Source organism: Microcaecilia unicolor, chromosome 6, assembly GCF_901765095.1.
Source record: "Microcaecilia unicolor chromosome 6, aMicUni1.1, whole genome shotgun sequence".
Lineage (NCBI taxonomy): Eukaryota > Metazoa > Chordata > Amphibia > Gymnophiona > Siphonopidae > Microcaecilia > Microcaecilia unicolor.
The window spans coordinates 3,620,800-3,637,183 of record NC_044036.1 but is presented as its reverse complement, the minus strand read 5'-3'; the positions used below and the strand labels follow the sequence as shown (position 1 = coordinate 3,637,183).

Here is a 16,384-nt window from a genome sequence, read left to right as displayed (position 1 = left end):
GGGGATGAGCTGGACGGATTCCCCTCCCCCACTTGTGTGGGGATGAGCTGGGTTAATTCCCCTCCCCCGTTTCGGCGGTGGTGAGCTGGGCAGAGTGTCCCTTCGTGGGTGTAATTCTCTAAGTGCTGAGTCCTGCGGATGGAGCTTTGATATCGACATACTGAGGAGTTTCCGGCAGCACATGACCACATATAGGGAGGCAAAAGTTTGCTCTCTATCTCCACCTGCTGGTAGATGGACACAACCCACCAGTCTATGGATTGATCAGCTATGTTTAATGGAAAGAAAATTATCAGGTATGATTATACATAATTTTACCATATTAGGTAACCCCAGCCCTCCCTGCTGCCACCCTCCCCATAGACGCGTTAAACATATTTTGGCCTTTTTGTGTGCCCAGCAGAATTTCGAAACTAAGCGATAGAAAAGTCTTAAGTCCTTTTTTAACAAAGCTAATGGTAAGATTTGTAACGTATATAACCATCTGGGTAGGATTACCATTCTAATGAGACATATCCTTCCCGATAGGGACAGTGTCAGTGGGCGCCATATTTCCAATTGCTGCTCTGTTTTGTCCAGAAGTCTTTTAACATTTAAACTATAAAGGTTCTTTGTCTGTGTGGTAAGTAAGACCCCCAGGTACCTAAACGATTCCACCTCCCACCTCAGCGGGAATTGGTCCGCCCATAATCGCTTCGTGTTTTCCGGTATCGCTAATGCTTCTGATTTTTCAAAATTCAATTTGAACCCCGAGAAAGTCCCAAACTCCTGAAAAAGTTCCAAGAGAGCTGCCAGGCACTCCTGCGGTTCCGTAAGTAATACCAGGAGGTCATCAGCGAACGCCGCAACCTTAAACTCTTGAGTCCCAAACGGCACCCCGTGTATCGCCCGACATGAGCATATATCTCGGATCAAGGGGTCCAGATACAGGGCAAATAGCAGGGGAGACAAAGGGCACCCCTGCCTGGTCCCCCTTCGTATCTCAAATTCTCCAGAGTTTACCCCATTCACCATCACTCTAGCCCTTGGGTCAAAGTATAAAGTTTTAATCGCCTGTATAAACCATCCCTGAAATCCATATGTATGTAGGACAGAAAACAAAAAAGGCCACTCCACGCGGTCAAACGCCTTTTCCGCGTCAAAACTTATCATAATTGAGGCCTTACCTGTCCTCTCTATTTTTTCTAAGGAAGCTAAAATACGTCTTAAATTCCTTGTCACCGATCTTCCCTGCACGAACCCCACTTGTGCTTCATGTACTATATCTGGGAGCACTCCACTCAATCTATTGGCAAGTATTTTCGCCAATAATTTTACCTCTTGATTTAGAAGGGATATAGGTCTATATGATGTCACTAGTGTAGGGTCTCGTTGTGGTTTTGGCAATACTATAATTTGAGCTAGGTTAAGATGACTCGGCAAACAGCCCTGTGTTACCCAGGAATTAAATGCTTTAGTCAGCACTGGCACTATAGGGTCTCCCATCATTTTGTAAAATTCTGCCTTAAGTCCATCCGGGCCCGGTGTTTTCCCCATCTTACTCTTAGCAATAGCCCAGCTAACCTCATCCGTGGTAACAGGCCCATTCAGTCTTTTGTTGTCTAATTGTGTTATGGTAGGTGTTGTAATATTACCCAAATACAAATCACTTGCTAGGCCTTCCTCGTCCTCTGTATCGTATAATTGTTCATAAAAAGTTTTAAATACTTCCCTAATTTCCTCATCGGTGTGAAGAAGTTGCCCCCCCTGTCGAAGTGTCAGTATTTGTCTCTTGATTTTCTTTGGGGATGCCAATCTCGCCAACATTTTTCCGCCTTTATTCCCATATTTATAGAGATGATATTTATAATACTGTTGTGATTTGACCGCTCGTTCATGAATTAACGAATTTAAAGTAGTTTGGACCGCCAGGATGTCCCGCTGGACTCCAGACGAGGGGCGTTGGCCAAACAGCTGTCGCAGTTGTCTTAACTGCCTTTCCAACCGTAAGATCTCTCTGTCCCTGGCCTTTTTATAATGGCTAACATAGCTGATTATATCGCCGCGCAGCACTGATTTGGCCGCCTCCCATAGTAGCGCGTCATCTGTTGTGGGTCCCTCGTTATGTCGCAGGTATTCTGTCCACTTCCCTAATAAATATTCTTTAAACTGCCCATCGTTATACAAGTAACTGGGGAATGCCCAGGTCTTTGCCATGATATTTTGCGACCCCGGGTTCCAAACTGACCATACCGCAGCATGATCCGATATTACGCAGGGGCCAATTTCAGCCTCTGAAACCTCCGAGAAAAGCGATCGCGAGAACAACAGATAATCTATTCTAGAATGTGTGTTATGGGCCCTAGATTGATGGGTGTATTCCCTTTCTGTGGGGTGAAGTGTCCTCCAAACATCTATAAGGTTGAGTAATGTACAGAAATTAGGTAATCCCTTAGTCACAGGTCTTCTCTGTCCCAAAGGAGGGTTAGACTTATCCACTATTGGGTCCCACGTCGTGTTAAAATCCCCTCCCAACAACAAGGGGGATGCGTCTACTTTAACCAACACTGCCACTAACCTTTTATAAAAATTTAGGTCCAACTGGTTTGGAGCATATATACTGCCCAGCACAACCTGCTGACGGGCCACCATAGCTGAAGCAAAAATAAAGCGTCCCTCTGGGTCTTTCACGATATTCGTGAGTTGAGAGGCCACTCCTTTCCTGATAAGCACAGCCACTCCCCCCTTACGCCCAACAGCTGCAGAGGCAATACAGTCGCCCACCCACCATCTCTCTAATTTAGCATGTTCACTGTCAGTTAGATGTGTTTCTTGCAGATATACTATATCTGCTCTTATTCGTTGTAAATAATGTAATATTTTGGATCTCTTTATTGGGGAGTTTATACCTCCAACATTCCATGTTACTATTTTAACCATGTTCTCTTAATTGCTCATAGGCAATGTGCCATGTCACATCCGTTTCCGCTTGGAAAAGCCAGCCCAGCCTCCGGCCCCTCCTTCTCCTCTTCCCCCAGATCCTTTGTTTTGATGTTGACCTATTTTCCATATACCCATATATAACAACTTTTATTTCCATTATCCACAGTGTAATCCCCCTGATTGAACCCCTTCCCCTCCTTCCCCTTCTTCCCCTCCCTCCCCTGTTCCTTCCCCTAAAGTTACCCTGCCCTTCCTTTTCCCCGATGTCCCCCGAAGGAGTTAGGTCACCTCTAACGCCCCCTCCACCCCAAACCTTAAATCTTAAAACCCCATTCTCCTTGTTTACCCTTTTATGATTCTCTGTAGCCACCCAAGATCTTACTCAAGTCTTTCTATCTCTTATCATATTATTGTAAAGCATTAGTGTTCTTTCTGCAACCAGTCTTACCCTTCTATTTGTCTCATTTCAATGCTGCTTATACATTCCAAGATCTGGTGTCCCTGATTAACTTTAACCAAACCATGATAGAGTCTCCGTTAGTTAGTTTTAATGCAGCTCAAAGTTTTCCACTTTTCCAGTTTATGGTCTTGTACAGTTTCTCAATGGCCTTTTCTTTCTTCCTTTTTTCTTTTTCTTTTTTCTTTCTTTTGGTGAAGTATTAAAATCCAAAACTGAAACTCTTTTAAACGAATCCTCTTAACAGATAAATTCCGTCTGCGCCACTGCGCCTTCCAATTGCCAAATCGATTATGGTTTTTACTTCCATCTCAGCGCTCACAATCCAGTTGGTGTAAAAACCTTTGCGCCTCCTCCACTGATGAATAAATCTCTGTAGATGACTTATATGTAATCCGGAGCCTTGCTGGGTACATCAACGCGAAGCGAATCTTACGTTTCACTAATTCTGTGCAGATGGGGGAGAACAGCTTCCGTTGAGCTGAGACCCCTGCTGAATAGTCTTGAAAACATAATATTTTCTGGTCTCCGCTTATCAGCTCCTTACCACTTCTAATCGCCTGTAAAATTGCTGTTTTATGAGCGAAATTGAGGACTTTGCAGATTATCACTCTGGGCCTTATCACATTTGCCTGTTTTAATCCCAAGCGGTGTGCCCTTTCAATCCGCAAAGGTCCCAGTGTTGCAGGTAGCTCCAGTTCCTTCACCAACCAAGTTTCCAGATAACTTTTTAAGTCGCGTTCTCCCTGATTTTCAGGGATTCCCACTAGCCGCAAATTATTGCGCCTAGATCTATTTTCTAAATCCTCTATTTTAGCCGCGAAACTTTCAACCTGCTTTGTGAGCTTGGTTTGTGCCTCTTCTAATTTCACCATGCGGTCTTCCACATCACTAGCTCGCTGCTGGTATGCTGCCATATCCACTCCTATTTGGGCTACATTATTATTTAAAGTCTCCAACTTCGTAGCCAAAGTGCCCAGTTTTGTCTCCAGGATCACTTCCATGGCGCTCGTGACCTCCCCGACAATTTCGGCTGCCCAGGCGGATCCTACCTGCGAGGCCACCGGGCTTGCCGGAGCCGCCATCTTGTCCTCCGTTACTTTGCTTTTATCTTTTCTCAAATTCTTCGCTGCCATCTGTGGAATTCTTTTCGGCGTTTGGTTGCAGTTTCCGCTTTATTTGTCTTTCAAATTGGGTGAATTTCACGCTGTTTTCAAGGCCGATAATTGCCGATTTGGCGGGTAGAGAGCGGGAGCGAAGCTATCAGCGTCCTCTCCCGAACATAGCGTCACGTGACCTCCCGTCGTAACGCTGATTTTTAAAAAAGGTTCCAGAGGAGATCCGGGAAATTATAGACCTGTGAGCCTGACGTCGATGCCGCGCAAAACAGTAGAGAGTATTATAAAGAACAAAATTACTGTGCATATTCAAAAGCATGGATTAATGAGACAAAGCCAACATGGATTTAGTGAAGGGAAATCTTGCCTCACCGATCTATTACATTGTGTTTCTATATTTTCAAAAGGCATTTGACAAGGTACCTCATGAAATACTCTTGAGAGGAAATTAGAAAGTCATGAGATAGGAGATACTGTCCTATTGTGGATTAAAAACTGGTTCAAAAATAGAAAACAGAGTAGGATTAAATGGTCTGTATTCTCAATGGAGAAGGGTAGATAGTAGAGTTCCCCAGGGGTCTGTGCTGGGATCACTACATTTTAACATATTTATTAATGATTTAGAGATGGGAGTAACTAGTGAGGTAATTAAATTTGCTGGAGACACAAAGTTATTCAAAGTTGTTAAATCACGAGAGGATTGTGAAAAATTACAAGAGGACCTTACGAGACTGGGAGACGGGGCGTCTAAATGGCAGATGACATTTAATGTGAGCAAGTGCAAAGTGATGCATGTGGGAAAGAGAAATCCGAATTATAGCTACGTAATGCAAGGCTCCACGTTAGGAGTCACTGACTAAAAGAGGGTAAAGGCAGTTAGCGGGGTTTTAAAAAGGTTTGGACGGCTTCCTAAAGGAAAAGTCCATAGACCATTATTAAATGGACTTGGGGAAAATCCACTATTTCTGGGATAAGCAGCATAAAATGTTTTGTACTTTTTTGGGATCTTGCCAGGTATTTGTGACCTGGATTGGCCACTGTTGGAAACAGGATGCTGGGCTTGATGGATCTTTGGTCTGTCCCAGTATGGCAATACTTATGATCTAGGCTCAGTGTGCTGCGGCGGCTAAGAAAACAAATTGAATGTTAGGTATTATTAGGAAAGGAATGGAAAACAAAAATGAGGACATTATAATGCCTTTGTAACGCTCCATGGTGCGATCGCATCTCCAATATTGTGTTTAGATTTCAACAGTTTTTATTGATGATTCAACATTTGCAAACATAACCGTTAATTATGACCTTTTAAGAGATACATCATATTTAGATATATTCATCCATAACATTTATCATCAATGGTTTTATCATTTTCTCCCTCCCTCCCCTTCAACTATATCTCCATAATCAAAATATTTACTTGTACTTTTGCATTCCAATAGTGTGTTTAATTCTGGTCGCCGCATCTCAAAAAAGATATAGTGGAATTAGAAAAGGTGCAGACAAGGACAACGAAAATGATAAAGGGAATGGGACGACTTCCCTATGTGGAAAGGCTGAAGCGTCTAGGGCTCTTCAGTTTGGAGAAAAGACGGCTAAGGAGAGATATGATAGAGGTCTATAAAATAGTAGAGTGGAACAGGTAGACGTGAATTGCTTGTTTACTCTTTCTGAAAATACTAGGAGTAGGGGACATGCAGTGAAGCTATTAAGTTGTAAATTTAAAACAAATCAGAGAAAATATTTTTTCACTCAACATGTAATTAAACTCTGGAATTAGTTGCCAGAGAATGTGGTAAAAGCAAAAAAGGTTTGGATTCCTTCCTAATAGAAAAGTCCATAAGCCATTATTAAAATGGACTTGGGGAAAATCCACTGCTTATTTCTAGGATAAGCAGTATAAATTATATTGGGATCTTGCCAGGTATTTGTGACCTGGATTGGCCACTGTTGGAAACAGGATGCTGGGCTTGATGGTGTTATTCTGGAGTTCCTTCAGGATGGTCTTCATAAGGGATTGGCATATAATTCACTTCGAGTGCAGGTGGCCGTGCTAGCTTGTTTTAGGGGCAAACTGGATGGTTCCTCTTTAGCAGCTCACTCTGATGTGGGCCGTTTGCTACGCCCCGGCTCTTCGGCTTCGGCCTTCTCTGCGGCAGCCGTGCCTGGCGTGGCATTTGAATGTGGTACTGCGAGCCCTCCAGGCCCCACCGTTTGAGCCGTTGAATAAGGTTTCTGAGAAGGATCTAACACTTGACAGTGTTTTTGGTGGCCATTGCTTCGGCTAGGAGGATTTCTGAAATTCAGGCTTTGTCTTGCAGAGATCCTTTTTTGCAGTTTTCTGAAGCAGGGTTGTCGATCCGGATGGTGCTGTCGTTAAGTAGTAGTAGTTTCTACCTAAAGTGGTTTCAGCTTTCCATGTCAAATCAGGCGGTTTATCTTCCGTCTTTTCGAAGAGAGGATTATCTGGGGCAGTTTGCCTCGCAACGTTTCCTGGACGTGCGGAGAGCCTTGTTTCGGTACTTGCAGATCTCTAACGAGTTTCAACGCTCGGATTATCTCTTTGTGCTCTTGTCGGGATTGAAAAGAGATGAGGCAGCTTCTAAGGCTTCCATTGCTCGCTGGATTAGGGAAGCCATTGGAGCGGCGTATCTGCTACAAGGGCGGGGGTCTCCAGTGGCCCTGAAGGCGCATTGTACTCGGGCACAGGTGGCTTCTTGGGCGGAGGCCCTATCTTTGGAAGAGATTTGTCGGGCAGCTACTTGGGCGTCCCGTCATACTTTTGCAAAGCATTACAGGCTAGACGTGTCTGCTCGGGAAGATGCGAGTTTTGGGGCGGGAGTGTTGGCGTGGGGAGCGTTGGCTTCCCACCCTACTTAAGGAATGCTTTGGTACATCCACTAGTTCCTGGATTCATCTGCTGCAAGTGACAAGGAAGGTAAAATTGTCTTACCTGATAATTTTCTTTCCTTTAATGCAGCAGATGAATCCAGGATCCCTCCCTAGTTCAGCCAATGTTTTTTTCATTTTCCATTCAGTGTGGCTATTTTTTCCTTCCGGGTTCTCTTTTGCAGAGTTCAGACAGATATGGGAACACAGAAAGGATTCCAATTTCTGGATCAAGTTGCAGTTATTTCGAAGTTCTTATTTGGTTCTCTGTTTTTCATAGTGAGGGTGGTTTCTGGTTTCATATTTTTGACCTTGGCAAATGCTTATGAATGACATACTGAGGAAGGAGCTGGCCGTCTGGTATCACTGCCTTTAGTTTGTTTATCTCTGTCTCCACCTGCTGGTAGGCGGACTTAACCCACTAGTTCCTGGATTCATCTGCTGTGTTAAAGGAAAGAAAATTATCAGGTAAGACATAATTTTACCGTCTCCACAAAGAGCTTTATATTCCACTAATTTCAAGAAATATGTATCATAATTGTCAATGTCTCAAGTTTTTCTCCACACTTTCAGCTGCTCTCACTCCTCTGAGCAACTCTTTCAGTGCAGCAGTTATGTCGTTGATCTTTCTCATTACTTTTTTTATATGCTACAGTTCTCTCAGGGACTACGAAATCTAGAGACTCCAATAATGAATTTGTCCATCTATTTACCAACTCATCCAGGTTCATATCATAATAACTAATGTCTGTCTTAAAACATTCATTTCAAATTTAGACTGCCGCCTCGCAGTTAATAACACTTCATTGTTCATTTGAAAATCTACAGTAAACAAATAATGATCTGACCAACCCAAATCTTAAATGGATAGGGTTGCAACCAAAAACCCATATAATCTTGTGAAAGGAAAATCAAGTCTAGCAAATGACCAGCCTGATGTGTTACCACACCTACCACCTGTTTAAAAGGACACTCATAAAATTTCACCCAAATTGGGTTCGGTTTCTGATGGCAATAAAAAGAATCATCAAAAGGCAAATTAAAATCATCCAGTATACATATTTTGTCATAATCAATAACCAAACATAGCATAAACTCTATAAAAAAAAATAAAATAAGGAGAACAATTGGATAACAGTTTTCCTGGTGGACAGTATAAAAGACAAAGAGCAAAATTCTCATTTTCCTTAACCAGGACCTCAGCAAAATCAGATGATTCACCAATAACTAATTTAAAATCCATCAACTTCCTATTATTTTATTATTATTTGTTGCATTTGTATCCCACATTTTCCCACCAATTTGCAGGCTCAATGTGGCTTACATTATGCCGTGATGGCGATCGCCATTTCTGGGTAGAGAGTTACAGGTGGTATTACATTAAAGCAGAAGAATAGTGCAATAAAATACAATGAGGTATTGCATTGACATTACTTAATGAGTTAAAGATACATTAAATAATCAGATGAAGAGAGTTTGTTTCCGTCATGAGTGATACAGCTTTTGGGGCATGAAAGCTAGAGAGGTAGTGTGTATTTTGTTGCTTTATGAGTGGTATCGGAGGTTAGATCTGGTGCTGAGAGTTCATTTTCATCTAGTTCCGGGGCAGCTAATTATTTTTATTTAGGATTGGTCGTTGTGGTATGCCTTTTTGAATAGGTTGGTTTTCAGTAGTTTTCGGAAGATTGTTAGGTCGTGAATTGATTAAAAAATTGAAAATCCCTTCCGCTTTTTTATAAGACCTACATGCCCACTCCCACCCATAATCCCTTGGGCAACTTTGTCTCACAATAATCAAATCAGATTTTAAAAGCCATGTGCAAGGGAGTATACAGAATACTGGCCCTCACCCTAAATAAGGGTCCCTCAGGTAGTCTGAACCACCTTAAAACTACTAGTCCCATCCAGAGAAGAAGGGAGATGGGAGGGGTGGACCCAAAAGGACAGGAATCAGGAGATATAAAAGGCAGGGCCAGAGTGAGGTTAGGCAGTAGGGAACAGAGCTAGCAGGGACCCCCACCAGTACCATGGGACTCCCAGGGTTCTGGACGCAGGTCCTGCGGGGTTCCCGCAGAAATGTAGTGCCAGACCAGCCTACCTATCCTTTCCTTGGGTTTCTAATTTAGCCAAGCCCCTACGAGAAAAACTACACTGGCTCCCATTCAAAGAACGCATCACTTTCAAAATTTGCTCCCTAGTTCACAAAATCATTCATGGAGATGCACCAGCTTACATGTCAGACCTGATAGACTTACCACCCAGGAATGCCAAAAGATCATCCCGCACATTCCTTGATCTGCACTTCCCTAACTGCAAAGGTCTAAAATACAAAGTAATGCACGCGTCAAACTTCACCTACTTAAGCACACAGTTATGGAACGCACTGCCGCGCAACCTAAAAATGACCTACGAATTAACGAACTTCCGCAAACTACTGAAGACCCATCTCTTCAGCAAGGCTTACCAGAAAGATCAACCAATGTGAATATACATAAATCTCCACACTTAGTTAGAAATGTCTTATAATATCTGCTTGTCATACTACTATCATGTCTTATCATTATCATGTTACCAAAAATTTTCTGTAACACTAAATGCCTATTTTTCGATTATATTTCCACTAGCCATGATGTATTGTAAGCCACATTGAGCCTGCAAAGAGGTGGGAAAATATGGGATACAAATGCAATAAATAAATTAATTAATTAATGGATATGGTTGATAGCATTGAAATCCCCATAAGCACTGAGAGGGGAAGTTGTCAAGATGGGCTACTGTTAAGTTGGGTTATTTTAGTACAGAGGATAGGCGGGGACGGTCGGTGACAGGTGAAATTTCTGTCCCCATGCAACTCACTAGAAGTCCCAGCATAAGCCTTTAAGACGTACATTTAGCTACTGTGACCTGTCTAAGGTAAGCTAACCTTGTGATATGAAGACTCAGAAGCCTTGTTCTGAGGACTAGCAGGAGCCAGACCTGGAAACCTAGAGAGAGAAGCTTACAGACTGTATTTGGGGCGTGGTATTCTTATGCCATGGACTGTGGTTGGGGCCCTGACAGCCATAGGCCTATGTTGAGACTTTTCATAGAATTAAAGAGACTTTACCTGACCCTGTGAAGTAATGGGCTTCAGGATTAAGTGAATAAAGTGCTTGCCTTATGTTACAACGTTGTCTGGCTGTGTTATTTTGAAGGCCCGCTCTCAGCCCTTCCTCACAGCATCACACCATGATTCAGTAAAACAAAGTACGTCATACTTTCCTTCCACAAGTAAATCATTAATAAGGGCTGTTTTGTTCCTCACAGAATGTGCATTTATCAAACCTATGCTTAGGTTACATACTTTATCATTATTACCAAGCTCTACTCATTTGAGGGCAGATTTTACACCTGACCTCTGCCTCCAACATTTCTGTGTAATTCCTTCTATTGGAGCAAACTTACACTTACAAACTATGTTAAAAGATTTACCCGGGTTCTCAGTGTCACGAAATGCCTAGCACCCGCCTGGGGTTATCTTGAAGCCACCTGAAGAGCATAGACAGTCGGTAGCCAACCGTTTTGGGGAGGCTAAAGGGGGCGGAGCTTATCTTCGTCTCCGTGGAAGTGACATCACATCGCTGCCACGGGCGGGGCTTACCTCCGTACTCTCCATGGAAGCGACGTCACGTCGCTGCCACGGAAGTAAAAAAGATAAAACGCGCGCGGAGGGTGGGAGGGTCACAAAAAACGGAAGTCCACGATTGGGCTGGGGAGGCTTAGCCTCCCCAAGCCTCTTATACGGGGCGCCTATGCTGAAGAGTCTGCCCAGCCTCCCCTGCACTTGAGCTTGTACTCTATACTAGCACCCTCCACCCATTGACTGAGTCCCTCTTGCCTCTGGGCTAGTCTCCCACTCTCAGGTTATTTCCCAGTGATTTCTAGGACACTGGGGTCCTACTCCAACTGTTCCACAGTTCCCAGAAGGCACCCTCAGAACAAAACACGAACACCAGGATTCTTAGTCAGTACAGCAGAGTCAATAAACTAATAAGTTTTATTGTCGGGAAATTGAACAGTGAACAGAAAAAGGTGAACTCAGCAAGCAGTAACAGGTAACTGAATATGGATCAATTATAAAACTAAACATTTGTTTACTACCTGGGTAGTTCCTGGGGAGTTCAGAAAATGTAACTGCTCACAGGGCCTCAGTAAAGAGATCTCTCTCTCTCTCTCCGCTCCCTGGCTGAGACTGGGGAAAATCCAGTACCTTCAGGCTAGATTTGAAATCCAAGGCCAATCAGAGCCCAGGGCATCAATTTTGAAAATAGCTGCCCAATGATAGTGCAGATTGCTTTTCTATAAGCTGAAACTGGAAGAGAGAAAGTCTTTTTCTGCAACAGCTTTAAAACTCAAAACAAGCACCGTCTGCTGGCCAATTAGGAAAAATACACTTAACGATATAATTACGAGTTTTCCGGCTTAGAAACTCACTGTTTCGTCACACTCAGGCAGTTCTCCCCAAAGTTTCATCTGAAGTTGCGTACGAATCTATTCCTGGGAGTGTGCAACAAGGAATGGATCTTCTCCTTGGGGTCCTGCCAGCTGCTTCTGAACAGGATTGGTCACTCTGGGGCATGTGGTTCATCTGTGTTCTTGACTCCCCTAGTGGTTCGTGCAGTGGGCTGAGAACTAAGGGAACCGGGTTCAATTCCCACTGCAGCTCCTTGTGATTGGGCAAGTTGCTTAACCCTCCATTGCCTCAGGTACAAAATAGGTACCCATATATCATATGTAACCTGCTTTGATTGTAACCACAGAAAGACGGTATATCAAATCCCATCCCCTTTCCAGAATGTTTTCAGATTATTGTGAGAGAGACTACCTGATTGCTTTTAGAAATTTTGGCAGCTTGTAGAGAAGAGATGGTATTCGAAAATGAGTTTGGGATCCCCATCTTTCAATACTGATGGGTGAGAGGAGAGACCTGCCAGTCTTCCCTTCCCTTCCCAAGTCCATCTATTGCTTTTGCTACTGATGTGTTTCTGCAAGAGTTCCGAGTCCAGGTTTCTCAGAAGTAAATGTTTTAAGAAAATGACATTGATGTGATTTTTCTTAAATATTTTTAATTAGTGGGATAGAAAAGAGGAGGGAAAGCTAATTCTAGCACCAATGACAGCACATTGGGAATAAAGCTCAGCTGGATAATGTGAAAGGGATGGAGATCCAGAGGTCTCTTCATGGAAACACACATCAGTGTAGCTGGCATTTTTTATTTTTATTTTTTCATATCTTCCACAGGAGCCCAACCCCTTCTTGAACTCTACTCTGGAAGTAGACACCCTCATTCGCAGCTCTACCCCACCACTAAATAAAGAGCAGAGTCGACTGAGCTCATCTAGTCGCAGCCTGCCGTCCCTTCACTTCCCACCAGACATAGTACCGTTTGATGAAGCCCTCAGAGACGTTGCCACCATTCCACCTGTTCATCCCAACCCTGAGCTGCGACTACTGGATGCTGTCTCTCGGCATGGAGCTCAGTTCCTGGACATCAAAATCACGGAGCGGAAAGGTAACAAAGTCCTCTGCAAACTCAGCATCTCCCAGGACAAAAGTGGTGCCTACAATTCATCCTCCAAAAAAAGGAGGTTGTCCAGTCCCAGCCTCTGCAGGAAGGAGGCACCGCACCCATCTCATCTTCTGCAGTTAATCCCAGGACACTACGTACCTGCCCCACTTTGCCAAGAGGTCAAAGAGAACGCTTTTTGTGTAACTGGTATGCTCTGAAAACCACCTTGTATCATTCAGCACCATGTGTGCAACTACTTGTTCGACTGATATACATTGGTGGATCTCTCTCATACTGTGCACCTCATAGTTGTACAGCAATACCAGCCTCCTCCTCACACTGTTTTCCAGCATTACCTCCCTCCTCCTCACGCCGTTTTCCATCATTACCTCCCTCCTCCTCACGCCATTTTACAGCATTACCTCCCTCCTCACGCCGTTTTACAGCATTAACTCCCTCCCTCCCTCCTCACGCTGTTTTACAGCATTACCTCCCTCCCTCCTCACGCCGTTTTCCAGCATTACCTCCCTCCCTCCTCACGCCGTTTTCCAGCATTACTTCCCTCCCTCCTCACGCCGTTTTCCAGCATTACTTCCCTCCCTCCTCACGCCGTTTTCCATCATTACCTCCCTCCTCCTCACGCCGTTTTACAGCATTACCTCCCTCCTCACGCCGTTTTCCAGCATTACCTCCCTCCCTCCTCACGCCGTTTTACAGCATTACCTCCCTCCCTCCTCACGCCGTTTTCCAGCATTACCTCCCTCTCTCCTCACGCCGTTTTCCAGCATTACTTCCCTCCCTCCTCACGCCGTTTTCCAGCATTACCTCCCTCCCTCCTCACGCCGTTTTACAGCATTACCTTCCTCCTCCTCACGCTGTTTTCCAGCATTACCTCCCTCCCTCCTCACGCCGTTTTACAGCATTACCTCCCTCCTTCTCACACCGTTTTACAGCATTACCTCCCTCCCTCCCTCCTCACACCGTTTTACAGCATTACCTCCCTCCTCACGCCGTTTTATAGCATTACCTCCCTCCTCCTCACGCTTTCTTACAGCATTACCTCCCTCCTCCTCACGCTGTCTCTCGCTGTTTTACAGCATTATTTCCCTTCTCCTCACGCTTTCTTACAGCATTACCTCCCTCCTCCTCACGTTGTTTTACAGCATTACCTCCCTCCTCCTCACGCTGTTTTACAGCATTACCTCCCTCCTCCTCACTCTGTCTCTCACTGTTTTACAAAATTACCTCCCTCCTCCTCACGTTGTTTTACAGCATTACCTCCCTCCTCCTCACGCTGTTTTACAGCATTACCTCCCTCCTCCTCACTCTATCACTCACTGTTTTACAACATTACCTCCCTCCTCCTCACTCTATCTCTCACTGTTTTACAACATTACCTCCCTCCTCCTCACGCTGTCTCTCGCTGTTTTACAACATTACCTCCCTCCCCACGCCGTTTTACAGCATTACCTCCCTCCTTCTCACACCGTTTTACAGCATTACCTCCCTCCCTCCCTCCTCACACCGTTTTACAGCATTACCTCCCTCCTCCTCACGTTGTTTTACAGCATTACCTCCCTCCTCCTCACGCTGTTTTACAGCATTACCTCCCTCCTCCTCACTCTGTCTCTCACTGTTTTACAAAATTACCTCCCTCCTCCTCACGTTGTTTTACAGCATTACCTCCCTCCTCCTCACGCTGTTTTACAGCATTACCTCCCTCCTCCTCACTCTATCACTCACTGTTTTACAACATTACCTCCCTCCTCCTCACTCTATCTCTCACTGTTTTACAACATTACCTCCCTCCTCCTCACGCTGTCTCTCGCTGTTTTACAACATTACCTCCCTCCCCACGCCGTTTTACAGCATTACCTCCCTCCTTCTCACACCGTTTTACAGCATTACCTCCCTCCCTCCCTCCTCACACCGTTTTACAGCATTACCTCCCTCCTCCTCACGCTGTCTTACAGCATTACCTCCCTTCTCCTCACTCTGTCTCTCACTGTTTTACAACATTACCTCCCTCCTCCTCACTCTGTCTCTCACTGTTTTACAACATTACCTCCCTCCTCCTCACTCTGTCTCTCGCTGTTTTACAGCATTACCTCCCTCCTCCTCACGCTGTCTCTCGCTGTTTTACAGCATTACCTCCCTCCTCCTCACGCTGTCTCTCGCTGTTTTACAGCATTACCTCCCTCCTTTTCTTCATATTGTCAACCTCACTTCTGTGCAATGTCTACACCATTCTCTTCATACTGTGGTCCATAATTTCTCGTTCCCCACCACCAAATCAGTCCTGTCAGAATGACATTGTGGGCCTCACTGGTACATTGCATTGTCACTCTCCTCCTCGTACACACCTAACTGCTATGCAGCATCTGTCTTCTGATGTTGTTCATGGCACTGTTATATATCACTGGCATTGTCCTCCTTGTATATCAGACGACACATTGCACTGTGGTTACACATTTTTGCCTTGTTGCTTCCTTGGGTATTATATGGTGGCAGGTACGAGTTAATGTTAATAATTTGTCTGTCTTGTACACTGACATGTGATTTTATTTTTTTCCCAGAGGTGGAAAAACAGATGAAAATTGAAAATCTCTTTGTAACTTGGCAGCAGAGATCAGCACAGTCCAACATGCCTATTAGTGTAAGTAGCAAATCGGAGAATTAAATAAAAACTGATGTTGAGAATTGTAAATCCCTGCCGAAGAGGTTGAGAGGCAATTTAGGATAATTATGATTCCCTGCCTAGAATGATATTGAGAAAAGCTGGGAGACTGGTGGGGTAGTGTAAGGCTCTGTACAGACTGAGACTGGAAGGGGTGGAAGACAGTTTTTATATAGACTGGCTACAAGAAGTATGAGGCGAGAGGAGTGGGAGATGATAGCTACAGACTGGTAGGAGATTCTTGTCGTCCATGTATAATGCAGAATTTAATCTGATCATGTCTTTTGTCTTCTTAGACTGTGGACTTAGATACCCTGAAGCAGTCCTCACGCCTTGTTCATTTCTGTGCCACTCCACTTCTGTTTGACCCAGTCTTCCGCCAGCAGATTCAGACCGATCAGCAGGTGTTTTCTGAGGGGAAGGTAGGATCCTTCACATGGTGTTTGAGGTAGTAGCAGTCTGCCAAAGGACCATGTTCTCTGGGTTCCCTTGTGGCTGGAAGATGAGGGCATGTGATTAAGATGCTGCTGCTTCTGGGGCAGATTGAGAAGGAGAGGATTGGGTTTTGTGTAGGACCTTTGAAGGTGAGGAGAAGACTTCAGACAATACAAAACACTGCAGTCCATTTGAGCTTTGCTTTAAACAAACATGATAGTATTTCATGGTATTATATGAGGTTACGTTAGGATTTTATTCATGATTTTTTTTTATTTTAACATTTATAGCCCGCCTATTAACTAGGCTGGTAACGAGATACATACATAAAGCATAAAAAC

At 44.3% G+C, this 16,384-nt stretch overlaps 1 protein-coding gene across 6 annotated transcripts in view; it reads left to right on the top strand.

Annotated features, from left to right (window-relative positions):
- The window catches only part of SZT2 (SZT2 subunit of KICSTOR complex), a 484,798-nt gene that overhangs the window by 382,796 nt on the left and 85,618 nt on the right, over nucleotides 1-16,384 (top strand). For all 6 annotated transcript variants that reach the window (XM_030207429.1, XM_030207428.1, XM_030207430.1 and 3 more), the window contains exons 58-60: nucleotides 12,664-12,934; nucleotides 15,508-15,587; nucleotides 15,905-16,030. In XM_030207429.1, coding sequence (XP_030063289.1) covers nucleotides 12,664-12,934; nucleotides 15,508-15,587; nucleotides 15,905-16,030 — 477 coding nt within the window. The remainder of the gene's footprint in view (nucleotides 1-12,663; nucleotides 12,935-15,507; nucleotides 15,588-15,904; nucleotides 16,031-16,384) is intronic.